We start from the raw sequence: 18,184 nt of genomic DNA on the forward strand, positions 1-18,184 counted from the left end.
TGGGAGTTCACGATCCTCCCCTCTCCACCTCTTTTTCTTCTTATATTCCTATATGTGTCTTCCTTTTATTTGTTGTTCCCTCTTTTGCTTGACTTTCAGGTTTTGTATCTTAAGTCGATTGTCTTTTGACCACCTACTCCAAGCACGCACATAACTACCAACCTCAAAGCCTCAAGATCTGCCGCTCCTACCAAGGTGTCACACTCTCACTGGTTTTTAGCCCACTTAATCGAAAATTCCTCAGAAGGGAAAAGAGAAGAAAAAGATGCAACTTTTTTCTTGAAAAATGTTGCCACAAATTTCAGAAAGATGAGGTTTCAAAAGTCACCAAGTGCCATAGAAGTAGTAACTGTAACACTATCTGAAGAACATAAATAACATTTTGATGAGTGAAGGCAAATGTAAGATGCGAAAGACTTCAATGAGTTTTATCCTTCCTTCCCGCAAGAATCATTGAAATCTGGAGGCCTCTACTAAATGCTTGATTGAAGAGCAGGCGTGTTTGGAATTCAGATACAAATGGGAACCAAGACAAAATGGCTGTGGGCATGAAAATTATCAGCCCCATTATGTATTCGTATCCTCTCGCTAGCTCCTTTACCGATTCCCAGAATCCAACCCGGTTCAATAGTGTCCTGCATGCTTGCCCAATCTTGGAAGAACAAAACGAAACAAAGCATCAAATCAGTGAACGATGTCGAGTAAGTAAAAGTGTCCATGTCCAAAATAAATATATTTCCAAGAGAAAACCACTAACGCTCATGGGCTGATATAACATATGATCATGTAGGTTTTGGAAGCAAAGCATTCAAAAAATGTGGCTGGATAACACAACCACAGTTCAAATACTTGAACAAGTTCAAGCAGTGAACAAACAGTTAAAAAGATTCTAGGGCCAGAAGGGAATAAGTAAATTAAGACAATTTTCATGGCCAGGGGAAGTACATGAAAGAAAAAGCAGCATATGTTGTGACTGAGAGATTATTTGTAAGATTCTCAAAAAGAATAATTTAGAGATTGAACAAGGCCAGATCTTCAGAAGACAAAGGCTTGGTAGAGATTAAAACTCACTATATATATTAATCTCCCTTTTCTTTATAGGAATATATTTTATTCTTTCTACTTAAAGATCATGCGGAACTTTAAACTTACAAGAACAAGGGCCCATCCTGTGGGCGTGAAGGCAAGGATCGCAGCAAATAAATCTGACACGGTGAGTCCACATACAACAAATAAGACAGTCATGACTGATATGAAGCCAAGGAAAAGAAGGGCTTTGAGAATCCTGAACATGAGCTGAAAGTCGGTTCCAAATCTTCGCCTACCCATTGATACCATCTGATAGGAGCATTGGAAGAACACAAAGCGAATTACCAAATGATCACTTCTGCTTCCAGACTAATAATGTAAACATATATCGAAAAGGAAGGTAAAACTAGGTAATAGTATAAGGAAAAAATTGCACACATTGCATCTGTAACCCATTTTTTTGTTCCTTTTATCTTTAACTCTGTTTCTAACCATAACCTGGTTATGAAAGAAATCAAAACAACTTTATTTTTATGGTCAAGCTAGCTAAACAACTCCTTTTAACGCACTTTGAGATGCATTTAATTCACAAATTGTTATTTTGTTTAATGAATTATTTCAGCTAGAACAGTTTTATGGAAGTTTACTTTTACTGCATATAGGTCGATCCAATTTGCGTACCTTTAAGACAAGAAGAGCGGTCACCATAACTAACCAAGAAAGTGCGTAAACCTACAATGAAAATTTAAGTAAAAATCAGAAGGTTGTAAGCTGTAAATTAGAAGTCCAACAAGAGAAACCTAGGAAAATTTACCAGTATGCTCTTGCTGTGATGAGCTATATCAAGGTGGTAGACAATTCCATACTGGTAAACAAAGAAGCGAAATGCAAGTATCATCTCCAGCAATCTCCCCCTGATATTTGTGTGTTTGAGGTGCTCCTGTTCTTCATTCCACCATGATTCCCAACTTTTATCAGGTGCAATCCCAATACCACCACGATTTCCCATCCACCTCTTCCAGTCTGTCCAATCATCTACTGTCTTTTGCCAGTCAAAACCAGATGGATTGAACAAGAAAGGAGCAAACAACCAAGAAGCCACAAGAAACCACATCGAGAAAGTGATAAACAAATAAAGACTTGAACTTCGATATGATTCCCCATAAACTTCATAGACAACCAATAGAATAAAAAGCTCCAACCCCTTCACAAAGTGACTTCGGGAGTACATCCTGTAGTTGTCAGCAAACTTGGCATGAAAAACAACAAATCCACGGCCTGTAGCACGATACTTGGAACCTCCATGCAAGATTGTTCTTCCATAATAATGTGCTTTTGTTCCAAGCTGAAATGTAAAGAATACAGATGCCAGCTGTAGCTGCATGATGATAAAATCACCAAGGGCAGTACGAAATCCTTTTTCCAGGCCAATTTCCATGACCATGGGCAGAACTAGCAGTAAGCCCAATTGAAAAACAGATTGGGTAGCCAAAGCCTCTTCAAGAGCCTTGCTCTGCCGTATGCTTGTGTTCTCAAGAATCTCTTTTTCCAAACCACTCATAACCATGTACAAACGTCCATATAAAAACACATATACAGTAAGCACGGTCACCTGAAACAATGAAATGTCCAAATCAAGCCATGAAGGTATATTTCTAGAAAACATGGTGGGTTTGTGGAAAAGCACTATAGTGGCACCTCTCTCTCTCTCTCGCTCTCTCTCTCTCTCCCCATTTGTTTTTCTTGTTTTGGAAAAATGTTTTGTTAGCTCCTTATAGCAATGCCTTCTCACAACTCCCAAACCTGTCGAAATAGTTACCTTTAAGGCATCATTACTAGACACCCATAATCCATCTCTCTTTCTCTCCATTCATTTTTCTTGTTTTGGAAAAATGTTTTTTAGCTCCTTACAGCAATGCCTTCTCAGAAGTCCCAAGCCTGACAGAACGGCTAACCTAAAGGCATCATTGCTATACGCCTAATAATATCCACATTCAGTTGGTGGTTTTAAATTCCCTTTTTGGCTCAAATTTTACTATAACAACTCATTAAACACAAGGAAAAAAAAAAAAGAGTTGAAATGTACATATGAGCCCCAGATCTTTCAAAATATTAATGTTTATTAGCATCTTTGGAAAGAGTTGCATCGCATTTACGACCAAGGGTTCATTTTACATACACACACATCAACATCCTTCAACAAATGCAGTGGCAATAAAGAGAAGATCAAAACATCAACCCGAAGTAAACTGGTGACAAAATATGCAAGCTCATTGTAGTCATGTGTAAGTTACCATATTTTGAACTACATTAGCATACTAGAAAGAAATTATGTAAATAAAATTAGTTTGGTTAACTTACCATACTACTAAAATAGAAACCAACTGTTGTAAAGTAGAATGACAACATCCTATAGAAGTCAAATCGACGCCCAAGACGATAAACATCACGGCTAAGTGTCTGCTCTCCATTTCCATTTGCAACCTTTGCCTCAAAAAGGGATATTTGATTCATTCCCACATCACGTCCCTTACCAACTTGGATGTACTCATGATGGGTTATAAATCCCCCACGCAGAGTTGAATTATATCCTGAAGAGATTAATCCAATATCCAATATAAGTGAACATGTAATACCACTTAGTCAGTTATCTTTTCTGGAGCCAAAAACTACCTGCAAATATATCTTCACTCAAGTTAATTACTTTTGAAGCCTTGCTTATTCCACCTCTTGTTATGTGGAAGATTCTGTCAAATATATCAGGATGACCATAGTGAAACCTCACCCTGAAATATCACAGAAACAAATCAGTTGTCACTAAAACAAAGCCATAATTTGTGGACTTAGAACCCTTAATGACATAATTCAAAGTTGTAACAAAATTAGAGAAATGACCAGATATACCCACCAAGAGTGACGCTTTATATGGTACAGAAGCACATAATTGTCACCGAGAGCAGAGTATCACAAAGACATTCGACCATCAAGTATTTTTGAGATGTCTCATGGAAGTTGATTATGTCCATTATGATTCTCGTGTAAGTTGACACAAGACACTTGTGACAAAGCATGGTTAAAAATTAAAGAAATTTGAAATTATGGTTTAATTTTGAAATGAGGCCTGTTAAAGAACTATGCAGGCTATTCCAATTTTTATAAAGTTTTGCTTTAAATTTATTTATTTATTTATTTGAGTTGCTAAATTTTAGATGTTAGATAAGCTGTTTTACTTTTTTGTGCTACTCTTGTTTACACCCCATTTAATAGAGCGATGCACCCTATTTCATCCTTTTCGTACTGTATTGACCTCTCAGGTTATCATACATACAAACAAACATATATATTCCCATTGTAAAAGATTGATTATAGAAATTTCAGCATATTATAAATGTTTATCACTGTAAGACTTCCAATTCCTCAATGTGAGACTACAAGAACACAATGGTGAGTGTACAAAGTCTCTTTGCATTCTCTAATCTTAAGCCACAATCAGGCACAATCAGATCTCATTCAACCCCTCAACAACCCACCACAATCATTCTAGAAAATCCTAAACCATAAATTTATATTAAAAGTTCCAAGTTAGCGTTTTCAAGAGCATTAATAAACTCATGGCAATTCAAAATTTTACCTTGTCAGGAAGTGCACCATCAATGTAATTCAAGCACATGCTAACATTAATTCTAGTTTCTTGGCATATAATTAACCACCAGGATTTGATCTTTGCTAATCATATCCAATCAATAAACCCTAAAGTCCTCCTTTCAACACTCAGAAATCGATCATAATCTTAGATCTTTTCTTAAAGCTTGTGTGCCTGCACTGACTATAGACCACTTTTTTTTTTTTTTAAGTAATATTAAATTTTATTGATATTAAGAAAGGCGTAAGCTAGGTACACCAAAAGTATACATGTGATTACACTGCTTTAAGAACTAGAAACTGTTACGAGGAAATCATGGAAGCTGAGACCATTAAACTCTAAAGCAGTGGCCCACGTAAACAAAGTCTTCCATAAAAAACTCCTAAACTCTTCTACAGATCTTTCATGATCCTAAAAATGTCGATCATTTCTTTCGCTCCAAATGCACCAAAAAATACAAATGGGGGTCATCTTCCACATCGCTGCCATCGGAGCTGTCCCCGAGATCCCTCTCCAACTTGCCAATAATTCAACTACCCTTTCCGGCATTGTCCATACTAGCCCCATTCTGCTAAACAAATGATTCCATATATCTCGGGCAAAGTCACAATGTAGGAGTAAATGGTCCACTGTTTCCCTACTATTTTTGCACATACAACACCAATCCACAATTATAAGACCACGCCTTCTTAAGTTATCAATGTTTAGGATCTTCCCAAGGGCTGCTGTGCAGACAAAGAACGCAGCCTTGGGAGTGCTTTACTCCTCCATATGCTCTTCCACGGAAAGTTGGGAGAAGGTTGGGCTGTAAGTGTCTCATAAAAAGAACCTACCAAGAATTTCCCTTTCCGAGAAGGTCTCCAAACCAACTTATCTTCAGTTGTGACAGCAGGGGAGGTATTATGGAGTAGTTTAAAAAATTCCACCAACATATCCATTTCCTAATCATGAGCCTCCCTAGTGAGATTTATGTTCCACGCTTGGGCATCATGTGTAGTACCCCACAAGTAAGCCAGCATTGCGTCTTTTTCCCCTGCAATGCTGAAAATAATGGGGTAAGTTGCCTTAAGAGCCGTATCACCCACCCACACATCATGCCAAAAACTGATCTTCTGGCCATTCCCCATACACAGCCCAGTGTTGCTAGAAAATACCTCTCAACCTTTCCTTATATGTTTCCATAACCCCACACCATATGCCCCCCTCCCCTCATTAGAGCACCAACCATCCCTTGCACTCCCATACTTCACATCAATCACCCCTTTCCATAAAGCTTCTCTCTAGTAATTATAGCGCCACAACCATTTCCCTAGAAGGGCCTTATTAAATACCCTCACATTGTGAACCCCCAAACCACCCTCCCTCAATGGTGTACACACCTTATCCCACCCAACTAAATGAAATTTAAATTCATCCCCTAGACCACTCCACAAAAAGTCACGTTGAAGTTTTTTAATCTTTGAAGCAATGCTAGCTGGAAGGAGAAAAAGAGACAAGAAATAGGTAGGAATGTTAGATAAAGTGCTCTTAATAAGTGTGAGCCTCCCCCCCTTAGATAAATATAACCTTTTCCATCCGGCCAGCCTACGCTCTAATTTTTCTACCACCTCTGCCCAAATTGTCTTAGCTTTAAAAGATGCACCCAATGGGAGACCAAGATACTTCATTGGCAGCAAAGAAACTCCACACCCCAAAATGTTGGCCAGCCCCCGAATGTTTCTTATATCCCACCGCCACCATCTCCGTCTTCACGTCTTCACTATCACAATAACAAATTAAAGAGGGGGGGGCAGGGGGGATAATGAATCACCTTATCGTAACCCCTGCGAGCTATTAAAGAAACCCACAGGCTCACCATTTACTAGGACTGAAAACCAAGTCGTTAATATACAATGTCTCATCCATCCGCATCATCTTTCCCCAAAACCACAGCGACCCAGCAAATAGAGCAAAAAATCCCAATTAACATGATCATAGGCCTTCTCCATGTCCAATTTACATAAAATACCTGGAACTCCCGACTTAAACCGGCTGTCCAAACATTCATTAGCTACAAGAACCGAATCCAATATTTGAATACCTCGTACAAAGGAATTTTGAGACTTCAAAATAATCTTATCCAAGACTGTACTCATTTTGTTGGCCAAGATTTTTTAAAGTATCTTGTACACTCTGCCCACAAGACTAATAGGCCTGAAATCTTGTACCTCTGTTGCACCCGCCTTTTTAGGGACAAGTGCAATGAAGGTAGCATTTAAGCTCTTCTCAAATTTACCAAAAGTAAAATACTCCTGGAAAACCAGCATTACATACTCTCTTACCACCTCCCAACAAGTCTGAAAAAATGCCATAGTAAAACTATCCGGCCCCGGAGCTTTATCTTTGTTCATTTTTCTAACGACTTGGTGCACCTCTTCTTCTTCAAATGGTCTCTCCAACAAAGTCATACTAGTTTGATCAATGGCCTCAAAAGCTAGACCATCAACTTTAGGCCTCCATGCATACAGTTCTTCCAACAAATGTTCAAAATTTCCAGCTACATAATCTTTAATTTCTGCTTGATCTGAAACTGAATAGCCATTTATATTCATGGACTCGATAGTATTAAACCTCCTATGAGAATTTGCCACATGGTGAAAAAACTTAGTTTATCCCCCTCCCTAAGCCACAAGGCCGTTGACTTTTGTCTCTATGAGATCTCCTTCTTTAGGATCAACCTTTCTAACTCTGAGACTACTTGCCCTTTGCGATCATCCTCATCTTCCACACCCTCTAATCTTTGTAATTCTTGAAAAATTGACTTCTTTTGTATTGCTACCAAATACCTGTTCATTCCATGTCTTCAAATCCATCTTCAAAGCTTTCAACTTTCCCACCAACACCGTGCTTGGAGTGCCCTGTACTTGATAAGAACTCCATCATTGCCTAACCAAATCCACAAACCCCTCAGATTTTAACCACATGTTCTCAAACTTGAAGGGCCTTCTAGCCCCTGCAATTCCTCCACAATGTAACATAATAGGGAAATGGTCCGAGCACAACCAAGAAAGTCTTTTCTGACATGAATCTGGAAACTGCATCTCCCATGAAGAAGATATAAGAAATCTGTTTAGTCTTGACCAGGTGTGATTGTTAGACAAAGTATAGTCACCTCCCATGAGAGGTATGTCCATGAGTTCCAACTCAAAAATGAAATCTGAGAATTTCCCCATGTCATGATTTTGCCCTCCCCCCCACCCCCCCCCCCCCACCAAAAAAAAAAAAATACACCATGGAACCTCCCACCATGCAAGCTCATCACACAGTAACCGCCACTCACACTCCAAGTTGGGACCATACACCCAGCAAAGGCCCACAAAAAATCATCTTTAGAATTTTTAAACGAGCATCCCACGGAATATTCTCCCACAAATTCATCAATGTTCACCACCTTTTTATCCCACATAACCAATATTCCACCCAACAGCCCCATCTGAAGGTAAGTATGCCCAACCTATGAATTGGCAGCCCCAAATACTCCGTATAGTTCTTCTTGTAATAAGTTTCAATTTAGTTTCCATAAACAAATTATGCCCACCTTCCATTGCCTAAGCAATGCTCTTATACGGAGGCATTTGTTAATCTCATTCAGCCCCCTCACGTTCCAAATCAGAATTTTAGGTAACATTAATCAACCATTCCAGCCCTCCCTTTGTTGTGTCTGCGACTCGCATTCCCCTCCTTTCCATCATAATTAAGAAACCAATTTTGCCTCTTTAACTCCTTGTTTCTCTGTCTCTATTCCTTCATGTTGATGTCCTCCTGCCTCTATGGCTATTAGGAGTGCCTTGAATTGTTCCTCATAACCTACACAGGATATCCCTATCCATCCCTAAAGCTCCTCCACTTTTTTTTAGAATCCAATCAGGTGGAGTAAACGGAGGAATAATCCTTATAGGAGTAGGATCATCACCTAGCAGCCCCTTTCCTTCTTCTATAACTTCGCATAAGATCAAGGCTCCTTTTCCTACTAGCTCCTCACAGTTCTCCTCTCCTTCTCCTTCACCCATGCTTTAGCAGAAACTTCCACGCACCCCTCCTCCTCACACTTAGCCAACGGCAAGTTCTAAGCCATCTCCCCATCCTCAAGCTCTGCCAACACGGTTACAGAGACATCCCATGTATCACAGTGAGGCAGAACGACAACCTCTGGGAGTTCCGAGACCCCCTTGTCATTTACTTCCATCGTCGCCCTTGTAGGAGCATCGCCCGCGCCCATCATCTTTGTCTGTGGAGGTTGCAGTCCCATTGAGCCGTCACCGACGGGTTTAAGACATACGCCTTCATTTTCCAACTCTGCGAGGACTAAAACTTGTGATTGCACTATTGGCAGCAAGTTGACCCTCGCCGTCAGAGCTACCTGGGTCGCCGCCGGCACTAATGGCTCATGGGTCTCCGTGGCGGCTTGCCCACACCTTGATGGGCCAGCCTCTGTCTGGTTCCACTCCTCCAAAGGGGGCCTAGCTTTCCAGAGCCAAACTGCCCCATGGGCCCATGGCCCAGGGCCTTCTCCTTGCCCTTAAGCCTAGTCCACTGCGTGCTCAAATTTGGCTTTATGAAAACCTGGCCCTGCTGCGTGTTGGAGCCCGAAGATTGGATCCCAGCATCCTTGCCCTCAACGCACCGTATAAGGGAATTGACTTTAACATTCATTTCCTCGAGCTGTTGCTTCAAATCACACATAACCTACAACGTTACCTTTTTTGGTGCGACCACGTTCCTGCCACCTCCCTTTCGACTTTGTTCACACGCCATAAAGGATGCTCCACTTGACCCAAGAAGCCCCGCCCCACCTAGTCTAATAGGTTCACGAGGTACCTCCAGAACCCTTGGTTTCTCCAAAGCCTCCCTATACGTCCTACCACCTACAGAGATTGTCGTCGTCTCTGGTGGAGGTATATGGCCAGAAGCTCCTTTCACAGAGTCCCTTAATGCCTTAGCCAGCTTCCTCCATCGAAGTCCACCCCTGTCCTCGGTTTATTTTATAAGGGAACTTTATTAAACCTGTCATCATATGGGGCTTGCTATATTTGCTACCATATTAAGTTTTATTGATAAAATCTGTCATGTTTAGTTATTTATGGAATTACCTTATACTAGGCTCATGGAATGTTAACATTAGTAACATCTCGAACCCTAGTGGAATGGAGTATTACACTTAGTTACTATGAATGCTGCCTTTTCTTTTCAAAATAGAAAAGAACCTATCCGCAATTGGGCAGGCAAGCAGGTGGGGAAGAGAGAAAAAACCACAAAGCATATAGTTAAGGAGAAAACTTAAAACACCAAGTCAAAAGAAAATAACAACCAAAAAGTACAAATGAATCAAATAACTATTCCTTAAATTTAGATCAAACTTCAGGCTTACCTAAGAGGATTTGCCAAGATTCGTTGCCCAATAGTTACAAAACTCGTCTCCTGATTGGACATGAACCATGCTAGTGATGACACACTGTGAAATACATTGGAATAAGGTAAGCACATAATCTAGTAATAAGCACAAAACAATTTTTCTCTTTTGGATGACTTGCTTTATCATCATCAGCATTCATGGAGATCTAATTATTATTAAGTAAGTTTGACCTTCCAGTGAATATATGCTCCCTTAGACCTAATATTGTTGGCTGCCGCTGGCTACGGCGACGTTTCAGGAATTCCTCCAATACATTCCTCATTTTGAAAGCTTCTTCAAAGTAATTATCCTTCAAAGAGGGGTGTGGGGAACAATAGAGTAAGGTCTAAGGAAACACAGCGAGTCACTTCATAATGTATCATCAATCAAAAGTGAAGGCAAACTACCTGATTCATGTCTATTGTTTGCAGCGCTTCTCCACGAGTAAAGATAATGGCATGATTTTGATTTTCAGGTTTCCCTTCACCAATATCTACTGGGCGCCCTGGAAGCTTGATGCGGTATACTTCCTATTATGGTATAAATGAATAAATGTATTTGCATTATGCACATTAGTACATTACTCAAAACAGATTGCAGTGGTTGGAGTCAAAATGAAAACCTTATTGTTCTCATAAAATGATACATACATACACTGGCAAAACAAAAATATAAATGTAGCAGCTGAATGAAATGAAACAAATTCTAAACAGATGCTTGCTGTATGTTTTAATAGGCCAGGCTGTGCCTAAGGAATGAGAGAGATGAATTAACCAATACTAAATGGACCTGTGCTAGTTACTGTCAATGGACAGCTTAGCTGTCCATATTTCTTTCCTAATGTCAGCCACCTTATTCCTTGATTTACTCTTCTGTACAATTAGCATTATATTTGACAGATTGTATAGGGATAGAATTAGCATATACTTACTTCTTTCCATGTATAGAATTCTTTATACAGTTTATATAATAAACAGGAATCTCAAGGCCAGAATTTGGCCAATTCATACACTTTGACAGTTACCGTCTAATTGAGGTTCAAAAGAAAACTCTCTTAGCATTGGTTCATTATTTGAATGATAGTTCAACACATACAGACTTCATTAGAGATGTATTTTGAATGTAAGCTCAATATCATGAGCAGTTTTGAAAGGTTGATTTTCATGATAGGTATAGCCTGTTAAACACTACATATTCAGCCAACAAACAGAATATAAATGCACCTGAAATCAATAGGTTATTCTTGCATACCTCATCATACTTTTCACCTCCCTTGACAAGAACAGAGAAATACAGCTTTTGAGTTTTTCCATTCACTTTCTCTTCTCCTTCATCTATGTAAGCAACGCGCAGAGATGGATAACTACACCATTTTTAAATATTTAAAGATCTACCAACCCATTGGACTCTTTGAAGAGAGAGAAATTTCAATTTGAAATAATGACTCACTTTAACATTAGATTAAGAATGTTACTGTAACAGCTTTTATCCTTAGGATCATCAGATTTTTTCTGATTCCCGTAAACCTGACAAGAGACAACATAGGTAAACTTCAAATCAGCCAGGGCTAGTGTACGATCATTTAAAGCCTTCTTAGTCCTTTCACTTAAATCTGAGCTTTGGTAGCCACCATAAATATCTGCAAAGAAAACACTGAGCAGATAGTTAAAAATCCCATTTGCCAAATGGTCAAATCCTAAATATGTTGGAATGGAAAGTTGAAATATGAATTAAGAATCAAACTGATATGACAGAAACCACCGACCATTATCTCCTGCAGAATCCAGGAAGCATTGAAGTTCAAGAGCTTTTCTGTAGTACATCATCCCTCTCACTGACAACCATATTGATAGCAGACATAAATTCAGTTGAAATCCACAAATGCACATACCCAACGTACCACAAATTCATCACTATCAAACCTGTTCTAGCAAGTGTCTGCCCTCTGTAAGATACCCATTCACAAATTAAATCCATCTTTGCTTTCTCACGATCTTCACGATCTTTTCTTATGGTATCTTCTATGCGTTCTTGGAGATTTTCACGATCTTCACGATCTTTTCTTATGGTATCTTCTCTTATGGTATCTCCAATGCGTTCTTGGAGATTTATCCATTCATCTAATTTGTGACCATTGTAAGCAGTATGTTTCATACAATGAAAAGGCATGCAGTAATGACATTGGAACTCACCAGGATATATTTTTTGTAGGTAGAACAAAACTGATATCCCATCCTCATTTTCCTCCTTTAGTGCTTCTTCAGAATAAAGGACCTCTTCTTTGTAATATGGAGTTAAAACACTATTCCATAAAATATCATTCAAATTTCCTTTTAGTAAAGTGTTGACAGCAAATAGTAATTATTTTACATAAGTAAAAATAAAGAGTAAATAGTAATTTACCAGCTGACCACACAATAATTCATAGATACAGGCAAGCAAGCATTCTTAAGATACTAAAGAGAGGCATATGAGAAATTCATTACCATGACAACCATATCAATACTTTGCTTTAAACAAAAATTCAGTTAGTCACAAATGGCTTTGAAACTAGTTCTTGGCATGAGCTTATTCTTTCCAAATTGATGACAACTAATCTGTACAATTATTATTTTCATTCTTAAAATTTATAAGTCCATATTGTTTTCAAAGAGAAAAATCATCTTGCTAGTGACTAACCTAAAGGGCATCATCTTACGGACTTTCGGAGCACTTGGCATGGTCATAAACAAGGAGTTTGCAAAGAAAGTTATGCGGCGGCGAGCCTCCAAGTTCTGAGGCACATTTATGGCAGATTCCTTGACAGTCAATAGCAAATAGAGCCTACGAACCTATGGAGAAACATAAGATCTGATAAGTCTGAAGATCTCAGATAAAATAGTTTAGCATTTTTCATGAAAAATGTGAGAGCAAACCTTGTCCCTGCACGATTTTTCCAGCATCCGGTCGATGTCAAGCTTTTCAAACCTCTGCTCTTCTTTTGAACCATGGTGAGCTGTTTCCAGGACTCTACAAGGAAATGACAAAACCAATAGCATATAAGATTCATGAGCATTTATTTTGAATTAAATAAGAAAAAAAATCCTTCTACATCTGCATACATAAATGACTCTCACTACTTACTGATTTTCAGTGGCCATGATATCCCGTGTGATTATCTCCATAATATCCTGTAGGACATTGATTATTTGAGCTTCAGATATTTTTTCCTCGTCAGCTTGCTGTCAATTTGCGAACAAAAGTAGTACAAGAGTAAGAATTGAGACTATCAATTAGTTTTGAGGCAACCATAAATTTACAACAGGGAAAAACTATATGTACATAAACAGAGAATAATACCAATAGCTTTAGAAATTTCTCCAACTTCTCACTTAGTTGAGGCAGCTCGCTCATTTTAAAATTGGATAAAAGTTTCTTGTCCTTTATACTACTATCTATTTGACGACATATCTCCTCCAGAATCCTGATAAACAAGAAAAATAAAACGGACATGAGTGCTAAAATAATAGGCTGGACAAGGAAATGAAAAAAAAGGGGCTTGGAATTGTCAATGAATTTATATATAGCCAAATCTTCTAAAAGAAGATTTATATAATTCAAGCTGGTAATATGAATGCTTCACTTACATATTATCTCTTTCATCTTCCAGAAGGCCAGATATAATGTCTCTGAGTGTCTCATAGCATTCAATAACTGCTGAAATCATGTAATCATCACTCTTGATCTTCTTAAACAAATCATCATCATTTCCTTTGAAATCTTTTGCCATGTCTAAGGCTATGGGAATCTACCAAATGGAACAAAAGGTGCATAAAAAACAAAACTAATGTTTAGTCTAAAAACTAGAGCAAGAAAAAGGGATGTACCTTACTAGCAAGCAGAAAAGGAGGCCACTGGATAACAGTGATGACATTTGATGAATATGGAACAAGCAACAGGTCTCTGTCCCTGAATGATCACAAGCAAAATAGGAAAATTAGAGAGATAAAAAAATGCATTTCATATATATTTAATTATTTGGCCAAACAGCAATCAGGACCTATTGCTAATCAGGTCTTCCTCGCGCATGGAATTTATGAACCCATTCCACACCTGAGAAAAACTAGCAATGTTCTTCCGTTCTTGCGTTGGATCCTGCCATGGAAAAAGTATACAACATGGTCAAGGACAAAGAAGATGAAAAACTCCAAGTCAAGTAAGCAGAAATGATAAAAACGCCTATATAAATTTCCTGCTCGAGTATATGGTGTGAAATTTATTTACATTTGCTATGCAAATGTAATGAATTCAAATGAAACTTCATACACTAAGGAGCACTTTGGAAGCGTTGCAAGGTGATAAAAAATGAAATTACCAAGTAATTCCCTTTTTTTTCCTTATTTAGTAATGGCACAAGACGTTCACAGAAAGCTGAGGGTACAGCTGCAAATCTGGATCGTAACATTCCAAGTGTCCGTATCTGACAAACATCAGGCAGAGAACCATTATTATTAGCCATGACAAATCTGAAACCACCTAAAGGGCATTAAAAATTATAGTTTTCTCTCCCCTCCCCTCCCTTCCCACCCCAAGGAATCATATATGGATGGTGTTCACAATGTTGTGACTAACCTCACCCAAATGGCTGAAGGCTCCATGAATCCCACCAAATAGAGTAGAAAATATGGCATACCATATTTGCGCATCCATAAAATAAACCTAGGCACCATAAAGCAAAGCGTAAAGGGCATATACAGCATTCTTTTCTAATGAATGCAAAATAAGGCAATGACTTTAAATTTCTTTCAAGAAGAGTCATCTAATTTTCACTTACAAGGACAATTGGAGCCCATATCGCAATAACAACGCCGATATTATGTGTTACTAGAGCAGTTTCAAATTGCAAGTTAGTATCAGCAGTAACCACAGATAGAAAAAATGTAGGAAGACTGTTATGTTACCATTTGGAAAGAACTCATGCCACTGATAGTTACTGATTGGAATCTCCATAATCAACTTTGTTGGTCCAACTAGTGGCAGTACCTGTAACAGAGCATGTAAATAGAGCTTAAACACCATGATATTATTCCAAGTGATAGTTAAAATACAAATTCTGCAGCCCGAGAATGTAAAGAGAGCTTAAACATCCCCTATTAGTATTCTAACAGCAGAGATGGTCCAACCGATAGCTATGTTATTCTAATTAGGAACTTCAACCTTCAATCCGTCATCCCCTATTACAGGCTCTCCCATGAGTCTATAAGTTAGTAGTAGTATATACTATGTTGCATAACCATAGGTGATGTAGGAACCCCAACAAAATGGTTCGATGCTGTCCACAAGCATTCTTCCAATGGCTTAGGATGTTAGAACTTATTAGGCCTCTCATGAGAGTTAGAGTCAGTTAAACAGGCTGGATAGAGAGGAAGTTCAATCAAGACTTTCAGGACCATAACTATTTTGTTCTTTGCTTTGCTTCTTTTCTTTTTGGGGGCTGGGGTTTGGGTTATCAGGATAAAGATAATACAGGGTTAAGATTATGCAAGGTGGATTTGAATATTGGAAAGCCAAACAAGGTCTGCTCGTGTCTTGGCAATACTGATGCATTGTGTTTATATATATATGTATAGATATTTTTTAATTATATCTTATTTCATTCTTAAGAGTATGTGAATTTTTAGAAATTCTCACTTTTTATTTGGAATGTGTACTTCCTCTCATTACCTTTCTTAGGTAATGGCCATATGTGTAGATTTTATACTCATTTATCTTCTTGCCACCCCCTTTATTAGGTAATGCATTCTAGGTTACAACTTTTTCCTCCCCATAGATTAATGCTATTGCTTGAAAGTTTCCCAGATTAATGATGTACATTGACTTGCGTGGTTCCCATGATTCTGTCCATAGGTTGCCCTTGCTGGAGCATCATATTCACTTTTGCAGAGATTAGATATTAGTATTGGTAAAAAATATGTCTGCTGAAGAAGTTTTATTTGTATCTATTGGGTTTATTAATTTGAGGCTGATGTGTTTGACCTTCAAAAACAGCAGAGAAAGGAACCTGAGAGGCCTCTTTACCAAGTCATTATAGTGATTTAAGACTTGCTAGTTCCTCGCACTAAGTCATTTTGAAGGATTATTTAAGAAGGTATCTGTGTTGGTATTTGTGATTTTATTTTTCTTCTTCTAAGAGTATGTGCTTTGAGTAATTCCCAATCTTATAAGTAGTTCATTACTTTATCTTTTAGCTATATTTGTTAATTGATGTTAACTTTCATTAGTTCATTCCCATATTTGTCATCTGATCTACTGTGCTTAGGACATAGTGATTAGGAAACAGTGCCAATTGTACCGGGTGATCAACCGGAAATCCACGCAGCATAAAATATGGATATTTAAATAGGTGACATACCTCAGTTTCACATAATTTTTCAACCCATCTTTGAAATCTTCAAATTTCAACCAACTCTTACACACACACACACACACATAAATTCACATTCATGATTGGGTGTGTGTATTATATGTGCAGGGTGGAACACGTGCATGCATATATGTGTGTATATAAAGCATCCAACTTGGAGTAAAACGAAATATACTCTTAAAGACACTAGAATAACAACAAATCATAGGAGTACTCACCTCGACATAGTAGCTAAATGCTAGCTTGCTGATTAGCAACAGAATCCAAAACAGTGTATATCTAAGCACAGGAAAATGTAAATTCGTTAATTAAAAAAAAAAAAAAACCTCCAAATTGTAGGAAAAAATAGATGAGACCTTAAAGGAAGAGTAATGTTTGGATGTCAAGATCACCTCAATCCATTTCAAACCAATCATTGATGGGACCCACTACTTTTTTAACTTCCCATAAAAACTTAAACCCATCTCAACCTACTTCATACATTCAAATACATATCTCAACCTATTTACATTCAAACACATCTCAATAGGACCCACAAAACACTACTATTCACAGATCAACTCAGATCATCTGAGATCACTTCAGCATCTAAATGCAACCTAACTCCAAAATGGTATGAAAAACTTCCTCTGAAATTACCCACTGCCCACTTACTTGAGCCCTCTCTCTAACACTACAGAGGAAAGAAAACAGAAAAAGAAAAACAAACTAATAAAATTCATTTCCTTACTTAAGCAGTGAAAACATGTCCTCGTGCATGCCTCTTCCCACATAAAGTTTGGGCTGCAAGGCGGTCAATAGACAAAGACCATTCAAATTTAAGGGGAGAGAGAGAGAGAGAGAGAGAGAGAGAGAGAGAGAGAGAGAGAGAAATGTATAACAACTAGATAACATAAGTCAAAAGGAACAAAGGTCAGACGTGCTTACCTGAGCCCACCACATAAGAAGAGTGATAATTCGCCAGTTTGAACGTTCCATGGTTCTCCGTAAAGGTGGAAGTAAAAACAGTATAGCAGCAAGTATATTGGGCACCAAATAAAGTGCAACAGCATAATTATAAAATGACTGATTCCTCCAATCCCCAGCCCAGCTACTGAAGAACTTCACCAATCCTGTTGGGTTCTGCACTGAACTGGAATAACCAATTGGCAGAACCACAGCCCACGCAGCCGCTATTGCAAACTTCAGAAGATATCGTATTATTTGGCTGAATTTCAAACTCTTCCAAGCATTCCAACTAAAAATTATATCCAGAGTGGCTGAAGAGCAGGTGACACAGAATATAAGAGCATCACAAAAGCCACTCAACCCCATAGAATGCCATTAGATTAGGATATAAACTATAATAATTCTTACAGCTGCACCAATGACCAATACAACAGTAACAGAGAACAATACAAACGTAAGATTGTATTTTATTCTGCTAAAATCCAAAGAACTCCCACCAAAACATAGAAAAAAGGATTTCAAAATAAATCAACCACCTCACGATAGCAGAAATACCTTGCAGAAGATTAAGAAAAGCAGAAGTAATGAATATGCTCAAAACACTTCTGAAGACATCTGCATCAAATAGAGCAGCAAGAGATCCCGAAGGACTCCAGCCAACAATTACCATTACCTGAAAACAATAACTTATGCAGATAAAGTTCCACACAAAGAAAGATAAAAGAGTAAG

General features: G+C 38.2%; 1 protein-coding gene across 4 annotated transcripts in view; it reads right to left on the minus strand.

Annotated features, from left to right (window-relative positions):
- Positions 1 to 252: 252 nt before the first annotated feature.
- The window catches only part of LOC122304140 (callose synthase 7-like), a 42,909-nt gene continuing 24,977 nt past the window's right edge, over positions 253 to 18,184 (minus strand). For all 4 annotated transcript variants that reach the window (XM_043116227.1, XM_043116228.1, XM_043116229.1 and 1 more), the window contains 29 exons: positions 18,010 to 18,127; positions 17,434 to 17,765; positions 17,237 to 17,289; positions 16,725 to 16,785; positions 15,044 to 15,125; positions 14,917 to 14,966; positions 14,715 to 14,801; positions 14,458 to 14,562; positions 14,143 to 14,237; positions 13,970 to 14,051; positions 13,730 to 13,890; positions 13,443 to 13,566; positions 13,227 to 13,324; positions 13,019 to 13,112; positions 12,783 to 12,934; positions 12,296 to 12,405; positions 12,026 to 12,223; positions 11,869 to 11,937; positions 11,553 to 11,742; positions 11,355 to 11,466; positions 10,511 to 10,633; positions 10,295 to 10,413; positions 10,080 to 10,163; positions 3,703 to 3,815; positions 3,391 to 3,620; positions 1,844 to 2,641; positions 1,711 to 1,761; positions 1,153 to 1,338; positions 253 to 652 (listed from right to left, as the gene is read on the minus strand). In XM_043116227.1, coding sequence (XP_042972161.1) covers positions 419 to 652; positions 1,153 to 1,338; positions 1,711 to 1,761; positions 1,844 to 2,641; positions 3,391 to 3,620; positions 3,703 to 3,815; positions 10,080 to 10,163; positions 10,295 to 10,413; positions 10,511 to 10,633; positions 11,355 to 11,466; positions 11,553 to 11,742; positions 11,869 to 11,937; positions 12,026 to 12,223; positions 12,296 to 12,405; positions 12,783 to 12,934; positions 13,019 to 13,112; positions 13,227 to 13,324; positions 13,443 to 13,566; positions 13,730 to 13,890; positions 13,970 to 14,051; positions 14,143 to 14,237; positions 14,458 to 14,562; positions 14,715 to 14,801; positions 14,917 to 14,966; positions 15,044 to 15,125; positions 16,725 to 16,785; positions 17,237 to 17,289; positions 17,434 to 17,765; positions 18,010 to 18,127 — 4,311 coding nt within the window. In that variant the 3' untranslated portion in view covers positions 253 to 418. The remainder of the gene's footprint in view (positions 653 to 1,152; positions 1,339 to 1,710; positions 1,762 to 1,843; positions 2,642 to 3,390; positions 3,621 to 3,702; positions 3,816 to 10,079; positions 10,164 to 10,294; positions 10,414 to 10,510; positions 10,634 to 11,354; positions 11,467 to 11,552; positions 11,743 to 11,868; positions 11,938 to 12,025; positions 12,224 to 12,295; positions 12,406 to 12,782; positions 12,935 to 13,018; positions 13,113 to 13,226; positions 13,325 to 13,442; positions 13,567 to 13,729; positions 13,891 to 13,969; positions 14,052 to 14,142; positions 14,238 to 14,457; positions 14,563 to 14,714; positions 14,802 to 14,916; positions 14,967 to 15,043; positions 15,126 to 16,724; positions 16,786 to 17,236; positions 17,290 to 17,433; positions 17,766 to 18,009; positions 18,128 to 18,184) is intronic.

This window comes from Carya illinoinensis, chromosome 3 (assembly GCF_018687715.1).
Source record: "Carya illinoinensis cultivar Pawnee chromosome 3, C.illinoinensisPawnee_v1, whole genome shotgun sequence".
Taxonomy (NCBI): domain Eukaryota; kingdom Viridiplantae; phylum Streptophyta; class Magnoliopsida; order Fagales; family Juglandaceae; genus Carya; species Carya illinoinensis.